This window comes from Orcinus orca, chromosome 3 (genome assembly GCF_937001465.1).
Source record: "Orcinus orca chromosome 3, mOrcOrc1.1, whole genome shotgun sequence".
In the NCBI taxonomy this organism is placed as follows: Eukaryota; Metazoa; Chordata; class Mammalia; order Artiodactyla; family Delphinidae; genus Orcinus; species Orcinus orca.
Window position 1 is genome coordinate 58,047,613 of NC_064561.1, and position 21,313 is coordinate 58,068,925.

Consider the following 21,313-nt stretch of genomic DNA (forward strand, 5'->3'; position numbering starts at 1 on the left):
CAATTAGAGAAAGCCCGCATGCAGCAACGAAGACCCAACACAGCCAAAAATTAATTAATTAATTAAAATATAATCTGCAAAATCATTATCTTTCCTACATACTAATTGTCATCAAAAAAACAAAATGAGTGGAATGATATCAGCAACATGGAGTGAAGAGCTACCTCTCTCTCTCCCCCCTTCAATCTACAATCAGTCAAACATCCACAACTCAACAAAGGCTCCTCTGCCCAACACACCAGGACACTAGAGAATTCTAAACATCTGTATACCTAAAGGTGGGTAGACTGAAACACATAAAGGAGGCAGAACTGAGGGACCAGCAGAGTTGGTGCCTGCAATCCCAGCCCTTTGACCGTGGCAGCTAAACCGCAGCTTCAGAGAACCCAAGAGTAGAAGGGGAGGTGGAGCACACAACTCCAGCCTCCTGACCACAGCTGTGCCTGCGGCCACAGGTAGCTGTGCCTGCGGCCAATAAATAGTGTTCAATAAATAGTCACATGCAAAGAAATGAAACTAGACCATTATCTTACACCATACCGAAAAATCAACTCAAAGTGCATTAAAGACTTGAATACAAGACATGAAACCATAAAACTCCTAGAAGAAAACAGAGTCAGTACCCTCCTTCACATCAGTCTTAGCAATATCTTTCTAGATATGTCTCTTCAGGCAAGGGAAACAAAAGCAAAAATAAATGGGACTACATAAAACTAAAAAGCTTCTGCACAACAAAGGAAACAATCAATAAAAGGAAAAGACAACCAACTAAATGGGAGAAAATACTTGGAAATGATACATTCATTAAGGGATTAATATCCAAAATATATAAAGAACTCATACAACTCAACAACAAAACCCAAACAACCCATTTAAAAAATAGGCAGAGGAGCTGAATAGACATTTTTCCAAAGAAGACATACAAATGACCAATAGGCACATGGAAAGATGCTCAACATCACTAATTATAAGGAAAATACAAATCAAAACCACAATGAGATATCACCTCACACTGGTAAGAATGACTGTTATCAAAAGGACAAGAAATAACAAGTGTTGGTGAAGAAGTAGAGAAAAGGGAACTCCTGTGCACTGTTGGTGGGAATGTAAATTGGTGCAGCCACTATGGAAAACAGTATGCAGATTCTTCAGAATTCTCCAAGATTCTTCAGATTCTACAAGAACAGACCTACCATATGATTCATGTATCCCACTTCTGGGCATTTATCCAAATAACGTAAAAACACCAATTTAAAAAGGTAAACGAACCCCTGTGTTCACTGTGTTACTATTTACAAGAGCCAAGATACGGAAACAGTGGATAAAGAATAAGTGGTATATATATATATATATATACAACGGAATACTACTAAGCCTCCAAAAAGATAAAATCTTGCCATTTGTGACAATATGGATGGAACTTGAGGGTATTACGCTAAGTGAAATAAGTCAGACAGGGACCTCCCTGGTGGCACAGTGGTTAAGAATCTGCTTGCCGATGCAAGGGACAGGGTTCAAGCCCTGGTCCAGGAAGATCCCACATGCCGTGGAGCAGCTAAGGCTATGAGCCACAACTGCAGTCCAGAGCCTGCGAGCTACAACTACAGAGCCCACGTGCCACAACTACTGAAACCCACGTGCCTAGAGCCTGTGCTCTGCAACAAGAGAAGCCACCGCAATGAGAAGCTCATGCACTGCAACAAAGAGTAGCCCCCGCTCGCCGCAACTAGAGAAAGTCAGCGCACAGCAGCGAAGACCCAACACAGCCAACAATTAATTAATCTTTTAAAAAGAAATAAGTCAAAGACAAATACCCTATGATTTCACTTATATGTGGAATATTAAAAACTAATAAACAAACAAAAACAAAATAAATGAACAAACCAAACTGAACAAAAACAAACACATAGATATAGAGAACAGAGCAGTAGTTTCCAGAGGGGGAGGGATGGGGGAGGGCAAAATGGGTAAAGGGCGTCAACTGTATGGTGATGGATGGAAACTAAACTTATGGTGGTGAGCATACTGTAGTGTATAGAGAAGTAGAAATTTAATATTGTACACATGAAACATATAATGTCATAATATTGTACACATGAAACATATAATGTTATAAATCAGAATTACCTCAATTCAAAAATAGTAATAAAAATAAATAAAAGGGGAGTTATTAGAAATCCTACACGTAACAACAGGAAACAAAAGCACCTAGAAACAAACTTTTAAAATGTGCTATATCTATGTGAAGAAAAAGTCTACTAAGAGGCATAAATTAAGATTTCCATAAATGGAGTCATAATGCATGCTTTAGATGGGAAAACTCAGATTGTAAATATGACCATTTTGCCCAATATAATCTATCAATCTAACTTAATCTCAATAAAAATACCCAACTAGATTTCAGTGGGGGCTTGAGGGGGTTAGGAGATTCTTAAAGTTATCTAGAAGGATTAATGGAGGGGGGAAATAAAATCATGAAAAAGGTAAAGTGGCCCTTTCTTATCAGATATTAAATATACTACATAATTAAAACAATTTGGTACTAGCATTAGAAAAGACTAACCAATGGAAAAGGAGAATACAAAAAAACATATCCAAGCCTACAGAGAAATTTGATTAATATGAGGGAAACCTTTCAAATAAAATGAGGAAAAGATAGATTATTCAATATATGGTGTTGGGAAAACTAGCTAGCCATTTAGAAAATGTATTAGCAACAGTAATAACTTATTGGTGCTTACCAGACGCTGAGCACTGTTCTAAATGCTGTACACATGTTAATTCATTTAATCTTCCTAACAATGCTCTGACATTGGTATTACTATCATACTCATTTTACAGATGAGGAATGTAAGGCACAGAAAGGTTAAGTGACTTGGCCATACCACACAACTAGTAAGTGGCAAACCCAGAATTCTATTAAGAATTAAAAATTAGATATTTAAAGGCAAAAATTAATAGCCATTAAAAATATACATCTTTGTTTTTCCAAAGAAGACATACAGATGGCCAGCAGGCACATGAAAAGATGTTCAACATTGCTAATAATCAGAGAAATGCAAGTCAAAACCACAATCAGGGACTTCCCTGGGGGCACAGTGGATAAGACTCAACACTCCCAATGCAGGGAGCCCAGATTCGATCCTTGGTCAGGGAACTAGATCCCACATGCATGCCACAACTAAGAGTTTGCATGCCACAACTAAAGAGCTCACACACCACAACTAAGGAGCTCACGAGTCACAATTAAGGAGCCCACCTGCTGCAACTAAGACCCAGCGCAACCAAATAAATAAATACTTTTTTAAAAAACCACAATGAGATATCACATCACACCTGTCAGAATGGCTATCATCAATAAGACCACAAATAACAAGTGTTGGGGGTGTGTGGAGAAAAGGGAACCTTTGTACACTGTTGGTGGGGATGTAAATTGGTGCAGCCACTATAGAAGACAGTACGGAGCTTCCTCAAAAAACTAAAAGCAGAATTACCATATGATCCAGCAGTTCCACTCCTGGGTATATATCTGAAGAAAACAAAACCACTAATTTGAAAAAATACATACACCCCAATGTTCATAGCAGCATTATTTACAAATACCAAGAGATGGAAGCAACCTAAGTGCACATCAGCAGATGAATGGACAAAGAAGATTTGGTGTATATACAATGGACTATTAGTCATGAAAGAGAATGAAAATTTGCAACAGCATGGATCGACCTGGAGGGTATTATGCTTAGTGCAATAAGTCAGACAGAGAAAGACAAATTCTGTATGTTATCACTTACATGTGGAATCTGAAAACTACAACAAAAGAATGACTATAACAAACTGTGAGGAAAGAGACTCCACAGATACAGGGAACAAACTAGTGGATACCAATGGAGAGAGGGGAAGGGGAAGGGATAAGACAGGGATAGGGGATTAAGAGGTACAAACTACTATGTATAAAATAAATAATATACTGTACAGCACAGGAAAATATGGCCATTATTTTATAATAACTTTAGAGGCTAATCTATAGAAATTTTGAATCACTATGTTGTACACCTGGAACTAATATAATATTGTAAATCAACTACACATCAATTTAAAAACGAAGCCACTCCACCCCCACGCAGCGAAGGCGGCAGCCAGATTACCCTCTTTTGAGCCACACCTGTGTCCTGCGAGTCAGCAGCACCTTATTGGCTGGGCAGCCTCCATTGTGAGGTAGTTCTGGTTTCCTCCTTACCAAAGACAGACAAGCCCTGAGCCTGGCCCTACATCCAGGCACCAGAACCTCCAGTCCAATGCTGTCTTCTTCCTCCCAGTCACACAGTTCACTTTGCCCTAAAGCACTAAGGGCTAAACTGGGAGGGGCTGAAAGCCCAGGCGAGTCCCAGCGTGTGGCGGGGGCAATCACAAGGAGCCCTGAGAATCATCCTGAGATGAGACTCTCGTAAGTCCCCAAAGCCAAGTGAGGCATATAATCGACATCAGCGTCCCCCTCTCACCAGCGCCAGCGCCAGGCACCCTTGGGAATTAGAAGCCAGCGTCTCAGTGCTGCAGCCTTGGTTCCTCTGGAGAAAAACCCATGGGAGGCTGGTTCAAGGCTGTTACAGTCCTTAACCCTGAGCCACCACCACCTACCCACCATGCTGAAGATCTCACTGCTTGCAAGGGACAAGAACAGCGAGCCCAAGTCCTTGGATGATGGGTCCAAGTCACTCTCGGAGAGTAGAAGTAGCATCACTTCAGAGAGTGTCCGTCCTGAAGAGGAAGCCAATGGATTATCGTTAAGTGGCTGCACGGCCCTCCTCTATCTGAGGTCAGGCACTGCTGCCTTCACAGAGCTGGGCCACAACTTCCTACTTCTCTCTTCTTAACACAGTTATTCCCATTGAACAGGAGACACGTGGATTAAAGACGAAACCTTCAGAATCTAAGAAGTTTGACCCATGTGGCTCTGGGTATTACACCTGTTTCACAGGTTTTGCAAAATCGCAGAGAGTCATCCCCAACATGAGCTGCTTCTTTTTTTTTTTAAATTAAGTAATTTATTTATTTAACCTGTGCCAGGTCTTAGTTGCAGCGCTCTGGGATCTTAGTTGTGGCATGCGGACTTCTTAGTTGTGGCATGTAAACTCTTAGTTGTAGCATGCGGGATCTAGTTCCCTGACCAGGGATGAAACCCGGGCCCTCTGCGTTGGGAAAGTGGCGTCTTACCCCTGGGCCACCAGGGAAGTCCCCAACGTGAGCTTCTCAATTCCCACAACAATTTTCTATCTCAGGCTGACTGTTCTTTCTTCAGCAGTTTCAAGCTGCTTGCCTCTCTGTCGACTTCTGCTATCATTCATACTCTCTCTCCGTCTCCCTCTCTCCCTCTCTCCCCGCCCACCAGCCTCCCTCTCCCTTCCTCATACAAACCTATCCAGGAAATAGAAGTTCACCTCCTAGACCCATGTCCCTACTTTTACTCCCATAAACTCAGACACGTGGCTCTTTTCCCCAGGGCTGTATTGCCAATCAGACTATTATTTAGTAATCAGATCAGATAATATCCATGGTATAGAGAGATTGTAAATGACAATACCCAGTGTTGAAAGGATGTCAGGAAACGCCCTCTGTCGTGTCCTTTTGGGAAGAATTAAGCTAGTACCTTTCTAGATGGCAATGTTGTAATATATGTCGAATCCTAACACATATTTATATAAAACATACAAATACTTATTTGGCCTTTGCTTTCTTTTAAAGTACACACACACACACAAACAACTGGCCGTAGTGGCTGCTTCTGGCTACGAGAATTGGGAGACTGAGAGGCAGAGATAGAGACATTTATGTTCACTACATAAGGTTTTTTTGGGTTCTTTTTTAGTTTGTTTTACCTTTTGAATTTCATACTGTGTTACTTAGGGCTTTTTTTTTTTGGCTGCGTTGGGTCTTCGTTGCTGCACGTGGGCTTCCTCTAGTTGCAGCGAGCCGGGGCTACTCTTCGTTGCGGTGTGCGTGCTTCTCATTGCAGTGGCTTCTCTTGTTGCGGAGCACGGGCTCTAGGCGCATGGGCTTCAGTAGTTGTGGCACGCGGGCTCAGTAGTGGTGGCGCACAGGCTTAGTTGCTCTGTGGCATGTGGAATCTTCCCGGACCACAAACCTGTGTCCCCTGCATTGGCAGGTGGATTCTTAACCACTGCGCCACCAGGGAATTCCCCTACTTAGGGCTTTTTAAGCGTAAGTAAATATAAATAAATAAATCCTTTGATCAGTTATACCACTTCCAGGAATTTTTCCTAAGGAGATAATAATGCAGGTATGAATGATAATTTTATTGAAGCCAGATCTTAACCTCAGATCTGGTTGTAATACTGACAATTGAGAAACAACAAGAGATTATTTAAAGTATGATACACATAGTGGGATACAATACAGCCATTAGGAGAGATGAAGGAAATCTATGGTTGTGTGAAAATATGTAGGACATACTAGTCATAAAGAAAATTAAAATACAGTATTATAATGGTTCTCCTTGTGTACAATCTGTGTGCATTTATAGACAAGTAAGGATGCCTAGAGGAATGTTAAAGTGTTAAAAGTAGTTTTTACCAATTGGTGGAATTTGAGTATTTCCTTTTATAATGACAATGTATCATTTTTCAAGGAAAAAAACATAGAAACTTTTTTTTAAGTCCCTGGGAGCTCCCAACATGTGTTTTACTCCTCACAGCCCTGATCTATGATGCTGTTAACTGAGGTGCAGTGTTTTCTCCAAACCCTTATCTCACCCTTCCCAAGAGATTTGATCAGGTTGGGCAAGACGCTGCTGTAGGAAAGAAATGAGAGATGGAGGGATGGAGAACAGGAAGGGGGCACATCTTTTGGAGAAATTACTATCAAAGAATTGACAAAAGATTGTTTTAAATAGGGTGGGTTTTTTGGGTTTTTTTTTTTTGACTTTGACATATTTTTCAAAAATTGCAGTTACCAAGAAATATAAATTACTGTTAGAAGTGAAGGGACAGCTTGTACCACCACCCCGCCCCCCCCTTTGCTTAGGTGAAAAGTCTGAACTCACAGAGATGCAGGAAGTCACTCTCTTCTCTCAGCCCCAGCCCTCTCCCTGGGCAATACTGAAATGCCAAAACCTGACCCAGCCCTGACACCCTAACCAACAGGACAAGACCAGGAGGCGTGAGCACTGACTCGCCATGTGACCTTGGTCAGTTTATTTCCACCCTCCGGGCTGCCTCCAGACAGTCCAAAGGCTGCACAAGGAGGTGCCTCCAATGACCTCCTCCAGGTACCTTTTGTTACAGGAGGAGAGGGCCCCACTACCTGCTTAAACCAGCCCTTGCTTACCTTTTTTCTATCACCCCAGCTCTGCTTCCTCTTTAGGAAGCCGTTTCAAACAGGTGAGCACCATAAGGCCAAACCAAAGGTGGTGGTGGTGATGATGATGATGATGATAATGACGTTGATGGTGATGATGCCTCACATCTGTGAAGCACTTCACAATTCCAAGATTCATTACGTCATTACCTCTTCTGATTCTTATTGTATCCTTGGGAGGTAGACAGGTCAAGATGAACAAACAGAAGATGTAAGCAGCTGAGGGGCCTTCCCAAAATAGTGATCAAACACAGTTGGTTCATGGCAGAGCTAGAACTCAGAATCCAGTGGTCCTACCGCAGTTCAGTCCTTTGCAGTCAACGTTTCATTTCAATTCCTTTTTGATTCTCTTCTCAAGATCCTGTTCCACATTCCCCCTCCCTAGTGGACTGGTGATGCCTGAGCAGGCGCTGCCAGCACTGGTGTGGAGAACATTTAGAACCCTGGTATCTAGCACCCTGCCAGGCACATAGTAAGTGTTCTATATGCACGTTTAGCAACTGTTATTAAATTGTATCCAGTGCATAGCATGGAATAAGTTTGCAGTGAATATTGTTGAGTAAATGGATGAAAGAGTGAACTAGAACCAATAAATACTCCGTATGTGGTGGCAGACGGTTGTTTCTCTAGTGAATGAATTAATAAATGACTGGGCAGCGATAATTACCTGTAAATTGAGAAAATTCTTATTATTTTTTCCATTGTCTATCTAAATGCCAAACATCTAGTAGGTCTCAATACATTTTGAGTGAAAGTATCACGAAAGAAATCGTTGAATGCATTAATGAATAAACTGGTACTAGGGAGTTATCCAGAATAGTAGCAATGGTTATTAACTTTTTCTTTAGAGCCTAGTGTGTGTTAAATATTTGTTGAGTCACCTGAACAAGCACCAGCCCTTGATCAGAGGTTCCAGAACAGATCCTGGGAACTGAGAGTTAAACCAGAGTCTCCTTCATCTGGTTTTGTCTTCCCACCACAGGGTGCCTGGAGAGGCTGAAAGAAGCCTGAGCAGTTGCGTCTCCTTTCCCTCCGCTAACATACCCTTTTGTTGCCTTATGCTCCCCCTACAGGATTATGCAAACCTTGATTCACTTATTGAAATGCAACATTGGCACGGGGCTCCTGGGACTTCCTCTGGCCGTGAAAAATGCCGGCTTATTGGTAAGATGGACCTGTGCAATGGGGACCAGGTCTACCCATTTGGGGGAAAGGGTTGGTGGGTCCCTAAGGCCTTAGTACTGTTTATCAATGGGCAATAAGCCTATTGCTTAGGGAGTCACCCTTTGGAATAGGAAATGAGCCTATTGGCATCAGTCCACTGGAGCCAACCCAGAGCTAAATGGAGCATGCCTGGAGGGGACAAGCCATTCTTTTTTTTTTTTTCCAGTTTTATTGAGATATAATTGACATACAGCTTTGTATAAATTTAAGGTGTACTGCATAATGACTTGACATACGTATACTACAAAATGATTGCCACAATAAATTTAGTTAACATCCATCTCCCCATATAGTTACAAAAATAGATGTTTTTTCCTTGTGATGAAAACTTTTAGGATCTACTCTCTTTGCAACTCTCAAATATACCACATAGCAGTGTTAACTACAGTCATTGTGTTGTACAATACACCCCCAGTACCTTTTATCTCATATCTGGAAGTTTGTACCTTTTGACCACCTCCATCCAGTTCCCCTTCCCCACCATTGGTCTTAAAGACTCACCATACTCGCATACTGATGCAGAATCTACTTTGCCACAGTTCTCCCAACTCCCTAGGATTATATCCTTGTTATTTCATTCATTTATATCAGCAGCCTGGCCCCTCCAGGCATTTGAGTGTGTGACTCCTGTTTGTGATTGATTGTGAGAAAGTGGCTTGGAAAATGAGGATAACGAATTCTCTACCCTGACACTTCCTGTGCCCTCCCACTCTGTCTTCTTGCTTATGCTGTTACCTCCTCCCTTATTTCTGTCTTTTGAACTCCACCTCCTCTGTAAAATTTGACTGTTTCCTATTAAAATTCCTTCACCTTGTGTTTTTCTAGAACTTATATCTACCTAACCTGGAATCCTCCTAGCACTTACAAAGATGAAACATGCTTATTTTGAAAAATACCTATCTTCCTCACTTACCTGAAAGCTCTGAGGGCAGGTACTCTCTAATTCATCTTTACACCTCCCCACAATACCTGCTATAGAGACTGGCACACTGGAAGTCCCAATTTGTGTCCATGGAATTGAATAGATAGATTATTTCCATTTAGTGGAAACGAATTTCTCCTTCTCTCCAGGCCTGCAAAGTGGCCCTCATGTCTAAAAAAGTCACATTGAGACCCTGGCTACTGACATGACTTCCAATCTGAATCAGTTCCAACCCAGAGATGGGAAGTTCCCCTTTAGAATTCTCAGGGTTCTAGAACTTCTGAAGAGCATTATTACCGCATGGCCCTCAACCAAATTCTCTTTGCCAGTGTGGTCTTTGCTTTTTAAGATAACTCTTTCATCCTTTGATTTTTGGTTCCAAAGAGTTATTAGGTGATTTCTTTACCCTCCATCTTCCATCAGAACCTGTAATCATGATTCATTTGAGAAATATATATTGAGCACCTACTATTCTTAAGCCCTGGGAATATAGATATAAACAAGACAAAAGAGTCTCTGCTCTAGGGAGGCTACATCCTGGTGCAATCTAGTGGTGCTCTTCATCTCTCAAATTTCTTTGTGATATTAGCACAGGTCACATCTATAAAGGCACAGGTGTGCAGCACAAAGAGGGTGAGAGAGTCCCTCTTTGCTCTGTGCTGTTGTGATCACATCTGGGAGATAATGATGAATGATGAGCCCTGCTTTTTAATCTCATCACACATAAAAAAAATGGAGACTGTGAGGAGGAGACTTGTTCATGAGCTTGACTCTAGTCATCATTTCTCTGTATATGTATATCAAATCATGTTGTTCACCTTAAATGCATACAATTTTTAGTTAAAAAAATAAAAGGGACATGGAAAGTAGACATACGAGAGCAGTGATTCTCAACTGAGGGTAATTTTGCACCCCCCTTACCCAAAGACATTTACAATGTCTGGAGACATTCTTGGTTGCCACAACTTGGAGAGGAGGGGGAGGGAGTGCTTCTGAAATCCAGTGGGTGGAGGCCAGTGGTGCTGCTAAATATCCCACAATGTATAGGACAGCCCCCTGCAGCAACAAAAAATCAGCTGGCCCAAAATATCAGTAGTGCCCCTTCTGATAACTTTGTACTAAAGGAAGGAAGCCGATCCCTAAAAGGAACCTTGGTCTTCAAGCATCTTGGAGGAGGTAAGGGCTGGGATGTGAGAAGGAATGAGAGATCTAGAAGCGGAACTAAAGGCCGATGAGGAAAGGCATGGGCTGTCTGGGAGGTAGTGAGCTCTCTGTTACTGGAAGTATTGTAGCACAGGTTGGGCAGCCACTTTGCAGTGATGCCAAGAAGGGTATTCAGGCCAGAGCATCTGGGGGCACAAGGACATTCAGGCAGGGGCTCTCATCCCCAAATCTCTATTATGAGAGGGACCCTATCACCCAGGCAGGGAGAGGGCCAGGTATGGGAGCAATCCACCTGTGGCTCACTGTGCCCACGTCTCCTTTCCCCTCCAGGTCGGTCCTTTCAGCCTGCTTGCCATTGGGATCCTCACTGTGCACTGCATGGTCATCCTGTTGAACTGTGCTCATCGCCTAAGTCAGAGGTGAGAGTCCTGCTTCTCTGTCACTTGGTGCCAGGTTCCATCTCAGGGTGTGCTAAGTTTCCCTGGATCGCTGACCCAGTTAGCTGGCCCCCTCTCCAGGCCACCACCCCTGCTCCTCTAGATACTGCAGAGGCGGTGGAGGGAGTGATTAAAATCCCACCTGGGAACTCCTAGGTCTGGACCCAACTCTGCTGCTAACTAGCTGGACAACTTTGCCAATCTCCTGAACTCTCTGAGCCCAAATATCCCTATCTAGAGAAATCAAAAGGGATAAAGGATGCAAATGCGCTCATACATATTCATGAATATGCGAGATACTTAAGATGTCTTTCTTTTCCTCTTAATCTCCCCACCCCCATCTCCCCCCAACTCCAATACATACACCTTCGAAGGGGAATTTTTTCCAGGTAAACCCTTCTTGGGACAAGTTAGTAACAGTAAAAAAACATAGTTAACAATGAGATGAATAGCTTGCAGGGATATTAGGGATATCCCTAATACAGGGATCATTCACTTCAATCCCTAATAAAGTATACATATAACACTCAACGTTTATATATTTAAAACTGTAATGCAAAACAAAATTCCAGAAGGAAAAGACAAATGCAGTAAAAACAAACAATGCTGAAAATTTCATATTTACAAACTAGCAATTCATGGTGATTAGCAATTCTTTACAGCCGATAGGATTATGGCTTTCTGTCCACAGGGCTCAGCTTCTCCCAAGGCAGGCAAATCTAAATATGTCCTCATAGATGTGGAGAAAATCCTCATGAGTCAAAGTAGGGATATTAAATGAAGCTCCTCATAAAGTCAAATTATCATAACCCAAATAGGTGCATCTGGAGCATATATCAATCACACCTAACTTGTGTGGTACTTTCCAGCCCACGAAACACTGTTAAGAGCATTTACTCATTCAGCAATTAAATTTATTGCACAATTACATTGTGCCAGGTACATGGCAAGAGCTTTGCAAGTCTTCTTTTATTTATTCCTTACAGTAAAATTTTATGGTAGGCACTATTTTTCCCATTTTATAGATGATTAAACTGAAGCTTAGGTGAGTTAAATGCCTTGCTCAAGGTCACACAGCTAGGAAGAGGCAGAGCCAGTATTCTAAGACCTGTCTGACTCTACCCCTTAACCTATCTGCAAATCTTTTTCTTCCCTCAAGCCTGCCAGGACCATTTTATCACCGTGCAGGTTTCCAACATCTCTGTCATTTATGACAACCTTTTCCTGATTTTTGCTTTTGATTATTTGTTTTTCCTTTTTTTTTTTTTCTCTAATACAGAGGTTATAGACCCATGGCCTAAGAGCTGACAATGGTTTTCGGATATATTGGGGAGGACTTCTACTGGGTTTTTAAAATTATTTATTTATTTATTTGGCTGTGCTGGGTCTTAGTTGCAACAGGCGGGCTCCTCAGTTGCGGCCCATGGGCTCCTTAGTTGTGGCATGTGAATTCCCAGTTACAGCATGCATGTGGGACCCAGTTTCCCGATGAGGGATCGAACCCAGGCCCCCTGCATTGGGAGCACAGAGTCCTAACTACTGCACCACCAGGGAAGTCCCTTGGTTTTTTGTTTTTTGCCAGTGTTTAAAAACTTGTAGATTTCACATAAAAAAAATCTGTACCTTCTTGCCAGTCAGACACTCTGCCACCTCTGCGGCTTCATTCCTTCATCATTCAGCTGGAGCCACATCCTGATCAACTCCTTTTGGAGCAAGACCTGTACCAGAGCCTAGGATACTGTCTCCACTATCCCCTATTCTGTCTCATATCCAGCACTTCTCACCACATTACTGATACCTTTCTGATCCCCATTGCTTTTGAATTTGCAATCCTCAGAGTAATGTATTTGCCAGTCCTATGCAATGTGACCTCATCTATATTTCATATGCCAAGCACACTGAGTAATAATAAAAACAGAAGCATCATGCCGTGTCCTCAGTGCGTCACCATATTCATCTCTTACTGGCTCCTCCCCAAAACCCAGACTGTATGTAAAAAAACTGAAGCCTGGAAGTATCAAGAGACTTGCTCAAGGTCTCCCAGCCATCTAAGGGGGTGTGTTGGGACTTAAACCCTAGTCCCTGACAAGCCTGGGGCCCTTTCCCTCTCCAAGCTACTCCCCTGAGTCATGCAATTAACTCCAGGGACCTGGGCAACTTGCTCCCACTTGCTCTGTTGACAGTCCTCAGCAGGGCCTTCCTGTCCCTTAGGAAGGGCCACCTAGGGAAGGAGGGATGAAGGAAGAGGGATAGGCTGGAACTGGGGTGTCACATCCTATAGGGGTGCTGGGCAGGAGGCTAAAGATTACCTTTGCATGGTGTCTGGTCCAGGGCAAGCATCCCAAATGTTCCAACACCCTCAACAGTGGGAAGAAGGGAATGTAAGTCCAGAAAAGACAGAACCACTGTCTTGGCCATACTCATACCCTGTCCCCGTCCCTTCTCCTCCCTCTAACCAGGTGTGCACACCTCACAACTTTCGTATCCTCTCTGCCCTTGTTTGCAGACCTAATCAATTCACAGCTACTGTCTACCTAAATAATAATAATAATATCCACTTAAATATTAGTGTTAAAAAAGACAACTACACAAAAAAGGCAGAATTCTGAAACTTTTAAAAGTATACCATTATAAAAATAGTATAAAAATTATACTAGTATAATTTGCTAGAAAATTACCAGAATGTCCCATATTAATACATGAATATATAATAATTACTCACTTCGGAAATACATTGTACTTTAAAAAAAAAATGTTTTAAGTTATTCATTGCTTGTCCTTTCCCTAGACTGCAAAAGACTTTTGTGAACTATGGAGAGGCCATGATGTATAGCCTCGAAACCTGCCCAAATGCCTGGCTGAGGACCCACTCAGTGTGGGGAAGGTAGTAGTCATAGATGTCACAGTAGTAGTAGTAATAACAACAACAACAGTAATAATAATCCTCACCTGTTTTTTCTTTATTTCTAGTAACACAAGTTTTAAATGAATATGTTCTTGTTGAAAACTATTGAACAATATAGAGAATCCCCTCTGGTAGCTCCATCCCCCATCCCACTCTTCACCCAAGAAGTAATCACTGATATCTAGTTAGTAAACATTCCTCTAGACTTTTTCTGTGCATGTACTTTTTCTCTGTATATATGTGTACAAATGGAAATATATATTTTGTTTTGTATTTTCTTGTATATTAATTGGAATATTTTTTGCAAATTTGCTCTTTCATCTAATAATATGATTAATTTCTTTCCACATTGGGACATAGAGATTGACCTCATTATTTTGTAAGGCTCACGATGTTTCCCCAGTATAGATGGATCCTGTGGTTTTTTTTTTGTTTGTTTTTTTTTTTGCGGTACGCGGGCCTCTCACTGTCGTGGCCCCTCCCATTGCAGAGCGCAGGTCCCGGACGCGCAGGCTCAGTGGCCACGGCCCACGGGCCCAGCCGCTCCCGGCATGGGGGTTCCCCCCGGACCAGGGCACGAACCTGTGCCCCCCACATCGGCAGGCGGACCCCCAACCACTGCGCCACCAGGGAAGCCCGATCCTGTGGTTTTATTTAGTCCTTCCCCTAATGGTGAACATTTAGGTTGTAACCCTCGCTGGATAAAAAGTTTATGGTGTACAGAATGCTCTTCTCTGTCTGATCTCCTCTGATCATCTCTATGACCTTGTGAGGTAGGCAGGTATATCTTTATTGGGAGGAAATAAAGTGATAAAGGCTCACAGAGACAGAATAATGTGTCCAAGGTCACAGGTATAGATACTGGTGAAGCAGAGTTTTGACCAAGCACCTAACATGTTAGGCTTTCCCAGCAGAGCCCCTCAGGAGTTAGTCCCTCACCTGCCAAGATCCTTCCTGCAGCTCCTCTCTTGGGAATGTCAGTAGGTCACTGATCTCCCAATCAGGAGTCACTCTGATTGTCAGACAGGAAAGGCACGGGGCAGTAATAATAGAGATCTCGCAATTGTCCATCCTTTCTCACGAAGGTTTATCAGCTTCTGATGACACCCTGAATAAAACTTTCAGGCAGGAAGGCTCCTTGGAGATCACTATATCCATGCCTATTCAAGTAGAGGAAAATGAAGACCAGATAGAACAGTAAGGCTGCTCAAGTTACCCAGGGATCAGAGCAAGGACTGAAATCCAGAACATTCAGCTCTCATCCACTATACTGTGCCATTTCTCTGGAGACCCAGCAGCTGAGAAAGAATTGGGAAACTATTTTATTTAAACAAATGATTTGTAATTTTTAGTATGCTAAGAAATACCTGGGGAGTTTGATTAAAAATTACCTATTCCACATAAGCAACAGTCATCAATTGATGCTCATTGTGAAAGGTCATTGGAAAACTATAAAGCAAGAATACAGTGGCATCACCTGACCCCATGTAGTCATCGACTCATGTCTAGACATGGGACAAGTGGACATGATGTGTCTTATAATAGGATACAGTAGGGAGTACAGAGAACCACCTCTGAAATACCCTTGCCAGAAAGATAAATGAAGAACCTCAGTCTTATCAAACCACTAGATCTAATATCAGTTTACAGGAAACACAGGGGATAGAAGAACAAGATAAATGACATTATGAATTCATCATCTGAATCTAGAAAGTGAAACATACTACAGGGCAATTTTCTGGTATCTTCAACACCAACCAAAAAAATTAAAGTTGCAAGGGAAAAAATAAATGAGGCAAGGAGAATATGGCAGATTAAAAAACTTGAGACTTAATTACAAAATGCAATGAATAGACTTGTTTAGAAACCAACTGTGAAATAGACATTTTTGAAAAAATTGGAAAAATCTGACTATGGATGGAATATTAAGTGATATAAGAAATTATTGTTAGTTTTGTAAGGGGTGATTAAGGACATGATGGTTATATTTTATTTAAATTCTTGCCCATTAAAGCTGCATACTGAATTATTTATGGGTGGAATGACTTGACATCTCCAGTTTGCTTCAAATACACCAACAAAATAAGCTTGTGTGCAGTGGGGGTGAAGGAATAGATGGAAGAGGATTGGCAAAAAGTTAATTGTTGAACCTGGGATGAGCACACGAGGAGTCATTGAATTATTATCATTGTTTTCATGTATGTTTGAAAATCTCAACAATAAAGAGAAAAAACATCCCTATTCTGAAGTCTCACATGACACTGCCAAGCTTCTGACTCAATAGGCTGATATGAGAGCCAGGACTCTGTATTCTTACCATAAACCTCAGATGATTCTGATGCAATGGTTACTACAACCCAGTCTTGAAAAACATGGATCTAAACCTTAGAACCTAAGCAGAGGAACATATTTTTGTTCTCTTAAAAAATAAATGCAGGGCTTCCCTGGTGGCGCAGTGTTTAAGAATCTGCCTGCCAATGCAGGGGACATGGGTTCAAGCCCTGGTCCGAGAGAATCCCACATGCCGCGGAGCAACTAAGCCCATGCACCACAACTACTGAGCCCACACGCCTAGAGCCCATGCTCCACAACAAGAGAAGCCACCGCAATGAGAAGCCTGCGCACCGCAACTAGAGAAAGCCCGCTCACAGCAAGGAAGACCTAACGCAGTGAAAACTAAATAAAATTAATAAATTTATTAAAGTAAATAAATAAATGCATCTCCAAATACGGGACAATTTAAGAATCCAAAAGAATAACGACAATAACAGGGTTTAATATATTAAATAGAGAATAATTAGTTGAATTTCCTATGATAAAAAAAGAGGAAAGGAGAATATATCTTTCTTAGACGTTAGCTAATAAACTTAGATGAAATGACAGAACTAGAAAATCACCACCTTGCGACCACCAGTGAAATAACTGATTCAGCAAGGATCGTCAATGAATGTTAAAACCCTTGGGTTGAGGAGGATAGGCTATTTGTGGCATCTCAAAGTTCTTACCTCCAGGTTGCAATGTAGGAAATGTACACTTTCAGTAGAGAGGCTTAGCATTCGCCATCACAGTGGACATCCTGTGCCTCCCAATGTGATGACACACAAGTACACAGTATCACCTGTGTGTGTGCTTGCTTCTCTGAATCATGAGGAAACAGTCACTTAAGTCCACGATGTGGGACATTCTACAAGACAGATGGCTTAGACTCTTCCCAAAAAGCCAATGCCATGGGAAACAAAAAAGGTGTATATGTACAGGGCAGCTCTACCTGAAAAAAAATACTAAACAAACATAGCCGAATGCCATATATGAAGCATGATTAGATTCTGAATCAAAAAAAGTTTTAAAACAGCTATAAAAGATACTTTGGAGAGAATTGGGTTATTTAAAATATAGACTATATATCTGAGTATATTGAAGTTGATTTTCTGGACATCATAGTCCTAAGGGAGGACTATGTTATGGTCTTTAGGGTTGACGTGTTATAATATCTGCAATTAATTTTCAAGTAGTTCTGAAAAAATGCATGTGTGTGTGTGTGTGTGTGTGTGTGTGTGTGTGTGTGTGTATGGATAAACACATTCATCCATACATATTTAATGCAGTTAGGGCTAAATTTTAGCAATCAGTATATCTAGTTAAAGAGTATATGGATGTTAATTATACTAGTCTTTCAACTTTTACTGTGGACTTCAAATTTTTCAAAATTAAAAAATGAGGAAATACTAAAAATAGTAAAAGAAATAATTGTCTCAAAAAATGCATTTAAAAATAATTTGTTTCTCCCTCTGTCTGCCTCTTGTTTTCCTTCTCAGGTACACTGTCAGCTTTTTATTAATCATCACCCAATTGGGCTTCTGCAGTGTTTATTTTATGTTTATGGCAGACAATTTACAACAGGTAAAGAGGCCCCTTCTGGGCAGAGGGGCGGGGAAAGCAGACCTCCTGCTGCTAGGGTTGCATTAGCAAAATTATAGTTTTTGGATCATGGGAAGAGAGGGCTTCATTTCTACTCCCTAGTCAGACTACACTTGGGAGTTCTTTCAGTCCTGGGAATCACTCTTTAAACGGATCATAGGGAAGCCGAAGCAACATCTGAGGAGTGTAACCAGGACGGAAAGAGAGGCTTGCAATCCTGTCCAATCAGAAATAATTGAGAATTTTTAGCCTGAAAAGTGTTGGTGAGCTTTTCTTTAGGCAGCTCAAGGTTGTCATGTAGACGACTTAAATTAAGGCAAACAAGTTGCAACATTGCCTTCATTGCATTCCTAACAGGCATTATAAATCAATCACAGCATTCTTTCTTGGTTTCATGGAATAAAGGAAGCATACTTGTTTTTGTGCACTCAAACAGCCAGAACTATGAAAGGCATTATAGATGGAATATTCAAGCAGACAGATTTTGCTCACTATTCAGAACTTTCTAACTTTTAGGGCTATCTAAAGTTGAAGAAGATATTCCTGTGTAATCAATTCCTATTCTCTGGATGTTTAAAAGAAAACCATTTGGTACGGAAGAAGAGCTTGACTAGATAACAAAAGGACCCTTCAGGCTTGAGATTTGATGATTCTAAGGGTTTCTGGTTGTCACAGTCATGGGTACTACGGTTTAGGGTTACCAGATTTGGCAAATAAAAATATATGACACCCAGTTAAATTGGAATTTCAGATAAGCAGCATATTTTGTTTTTACTACAGTACAGGTATGTCCTTATGTAATATTTAGGACATACTTTTACTAAAATGTTACCTGTTAATTATCTGAAATTGAAACTTAATGGCATCTTGTGTTAATGTGGCACCTCTAACTACACTGCCCTTCCTTGTGTTCCACATCAGATGGTGGAAGAAGCCTACGTGACCTCCAACACCTGCCAACCCAGGAAGATCCTGGTGCTCACCCCCACCCTGGACATTCGTTTCTACATGCTGGCAATCCTGCCCTTTCTGATCCTACTGGTGTTTATCCAGAACCTCAGGGTGCTGTCCGTCTTCTCAACACTGGCCAGTATTACCACCCTGTGGAGCATGGCTCTGATCTTTGAGTATATCGTGCAGGTCTGTGCCCAAAACTACCACAGAAGGGGGTCAGTGTCCAGGGCTTCTGAGACCCTTGGGGAGGGTCACTGTTGTCATGGGCAGATGAGACTGAGGAAGGTAACCTCCTGCTCTGAGCAGCCCCTGCCAAAATGATGTCCGTGAACACCTGCCCGTCAAGCTATAAAAGCTAGTCACCATCATCATCATTATCGTCACACTGGACAATGGGTCTTCAACAAATAGTTATTGATAGCTTCTATGACCCAGGCATTGTGCAAGGGGTGGGGATTCAGTAGTAAGTAAAATTGATGAGGTGTCTGCTTTCATGGAGGTTACAATCACTTGGGGTAATAAATCTCAATCAAATAACCAACCAAAATTGTAGCAGTGATAGGTTGACAAGGGATACATGGATGATAAAGGAATTCGATTTTCTTTGTGCCAAATTCTTTACATAGATTAAATCTTCACAATGATGCTATTTTGGAAGTAATACTACTTTATCCTCAGTCCACAGACAAGAAAACTGATAAACAGAAAGTAATTTTTCCACTAATTACAGTCATTTTGCCTCCCAAGCCCATGCTTTGCTATCATTACAGGCCCTGAAATGTCACCATTATAGTTTCATTTCTTTGAAAGTCTCTGGGGTTGTATTAGTTTCCTGCTGTGACAAATTACCATAAATCTGGTGACTTCAAACAGCACAAAATTATCTCAGAGTTCTGGAAGTCTCACTGGGCAGGACTGCATTTCTTTCTGGAGGCTTGTGGGGAGAATCTGTTTCTTTGCTTTTTCTGGCTTCTAGAAGCTGCCCTCATGCCTTGGCTCATGGCCCACTTCCCTCTTCAAAACCAGCAATGTCAGGCCAAGTCTTTCTCATGCTGCCATCTCTGGTTCTCTCTTCCGATTCTCTCTTCCACTTTTAAAGTCCCTTGTGATTACATTGAATCTACCCAGGTAATCCAGGAGAATCTCGTTATTTTAAAATTAGCTTCAGCGGAAGTATAAAGCATTATCCACCTGTGCATCTCACCTCTCAGTTGTCTCCTTATTTTATTGTACAGGCATAGGAGTGTACAGTAGCTCTGCTGCTGCTCACGGCTCACATTCTAGTGCAGTAGCCTCAGTGATGTACGCTGTGATCACACCCATGCTGAACTCCTCCATCTAGTCTGAGAGATAAAGACTTAAAGAGGGGCCTGAAATTGCTCTTTGGAAAAGAAACTATAAAAGGTCCTATGGTCCTAAGGACTTAAGAAGTGCCTGTGATAGCAGAGCTCAAAGCCTGAGCCCAGTGTTGCCAGTCTTTGGTCAGATTGTGGAAGTAGAACATGCCTCTTCTATTTTTCTTGGAATTTCTACTTTGATTTTGACTCTATACAATTCACGTAACTCACCTTTAAGTTTTGTGATAACTCTGATGTCCAAGAGTTTTTTTCCCTTTATCATTTTCGTACTCTCCCAATTGTATTCCCAAACTTGGATTTGAAATATCTGGAAATTCCCATTTATCTCAAGGGACGACATGAATCTCTTAGGAATAATTTCTTCTCAAATATATAATACTGTGAACTAAATAAATAAATAAATAAAATTAGCTTGATTAGCTACCTTAATTCAGTCTGAAAACTTAATTCTCCTTTGCCATGTAATGTAACATATTCAAGGTTCCAGGGATTAGGATGTAGACATTATTCTTCCCACAGGAGTCTATTAAAATAATCATTCCCTCTAGATCTGTGATAGCTACTGTGCCAGCCAGAAGACTTCACGGCTCCGAGAGAAGTGATGGGAAAGAGGTATTAGAGAACTGGGAAACAGAAGACCTGAATTCTTATCTGGGCTGTGCCACTCACTTGCAGAGTGGCCTTGGGCAGTTCCCTTCTTCTCCCCGGGTTCCATTTTCACCACATGTAAAGATGTGGTAAATCAAAATGTAAATATATACAATGTATTCCTTAAGAAGGAATGAAATTCTGATTTATGCTACAACATGATGAACCTTGAGGACATTATGCTTAGTGAAATAAGCCAGCCACAAAAAGACAAATATTATATGATTTCACTTGTAAGAGGTACCTAGAATAGTCAGATTCATAAAGACAGAAAGTCGAATAGGGATTACCAGTGGGCTGGGTAATAGGGAGTTATTATTAATGGGTGCAGAGTTTCGGCTGGGGATGATGATAAAGTTCTGGAGATGGAATGTGGTGATGGTTGTACAACAATGTGAAGGCTCTTAATGCC

General features: G+C 41.4%; 1 protein-coding gene across 3 annotated transcripts in view; it reads left to right on the top strand.

The window, feature by feature from the left end:
- Positions 1-21,313, top strand: part of LOC101287496 (proton-coupled amino acid transporter 3) — a 131,039-nt gene that overhangs the window by 77,052 nt on the left and 32,674 nt on the right. Inside the window, exons 1-6 of one of the 3 annotated variants that reach the window (XM_004280329.4) lie at positions 4,640-4,780; positions 8,445-8,535; positions 11,012-11,100; positions 13,907-14,002; positions 17,839-17,923; positions 18,863-19,081. In XM_004280329.4, the coding sequence (XP_004280377.1) occupies positions 4,641-4,780; positions 8,445-8,535; positions 11,012-11,100; positions 13,907-14,002; positions 17,839-17,923; positions 18,863-19,081 (720 nt within the window). In that variant the 5' untranslated portion in view covers position 4,640. Of the gene's footprint in view, positions 1-4,639; positions 4,781-8,444; positions 8,536-11,011; positions 11,101-13,906; positions 14,003-17,838; positions 17,924-18,862; positions 19,082-21,313 lie in introns of those variants that run through there. The other 2 variants (XM_049707796.1, XM_049707798.1) reach the window with 2 other exon arrangements.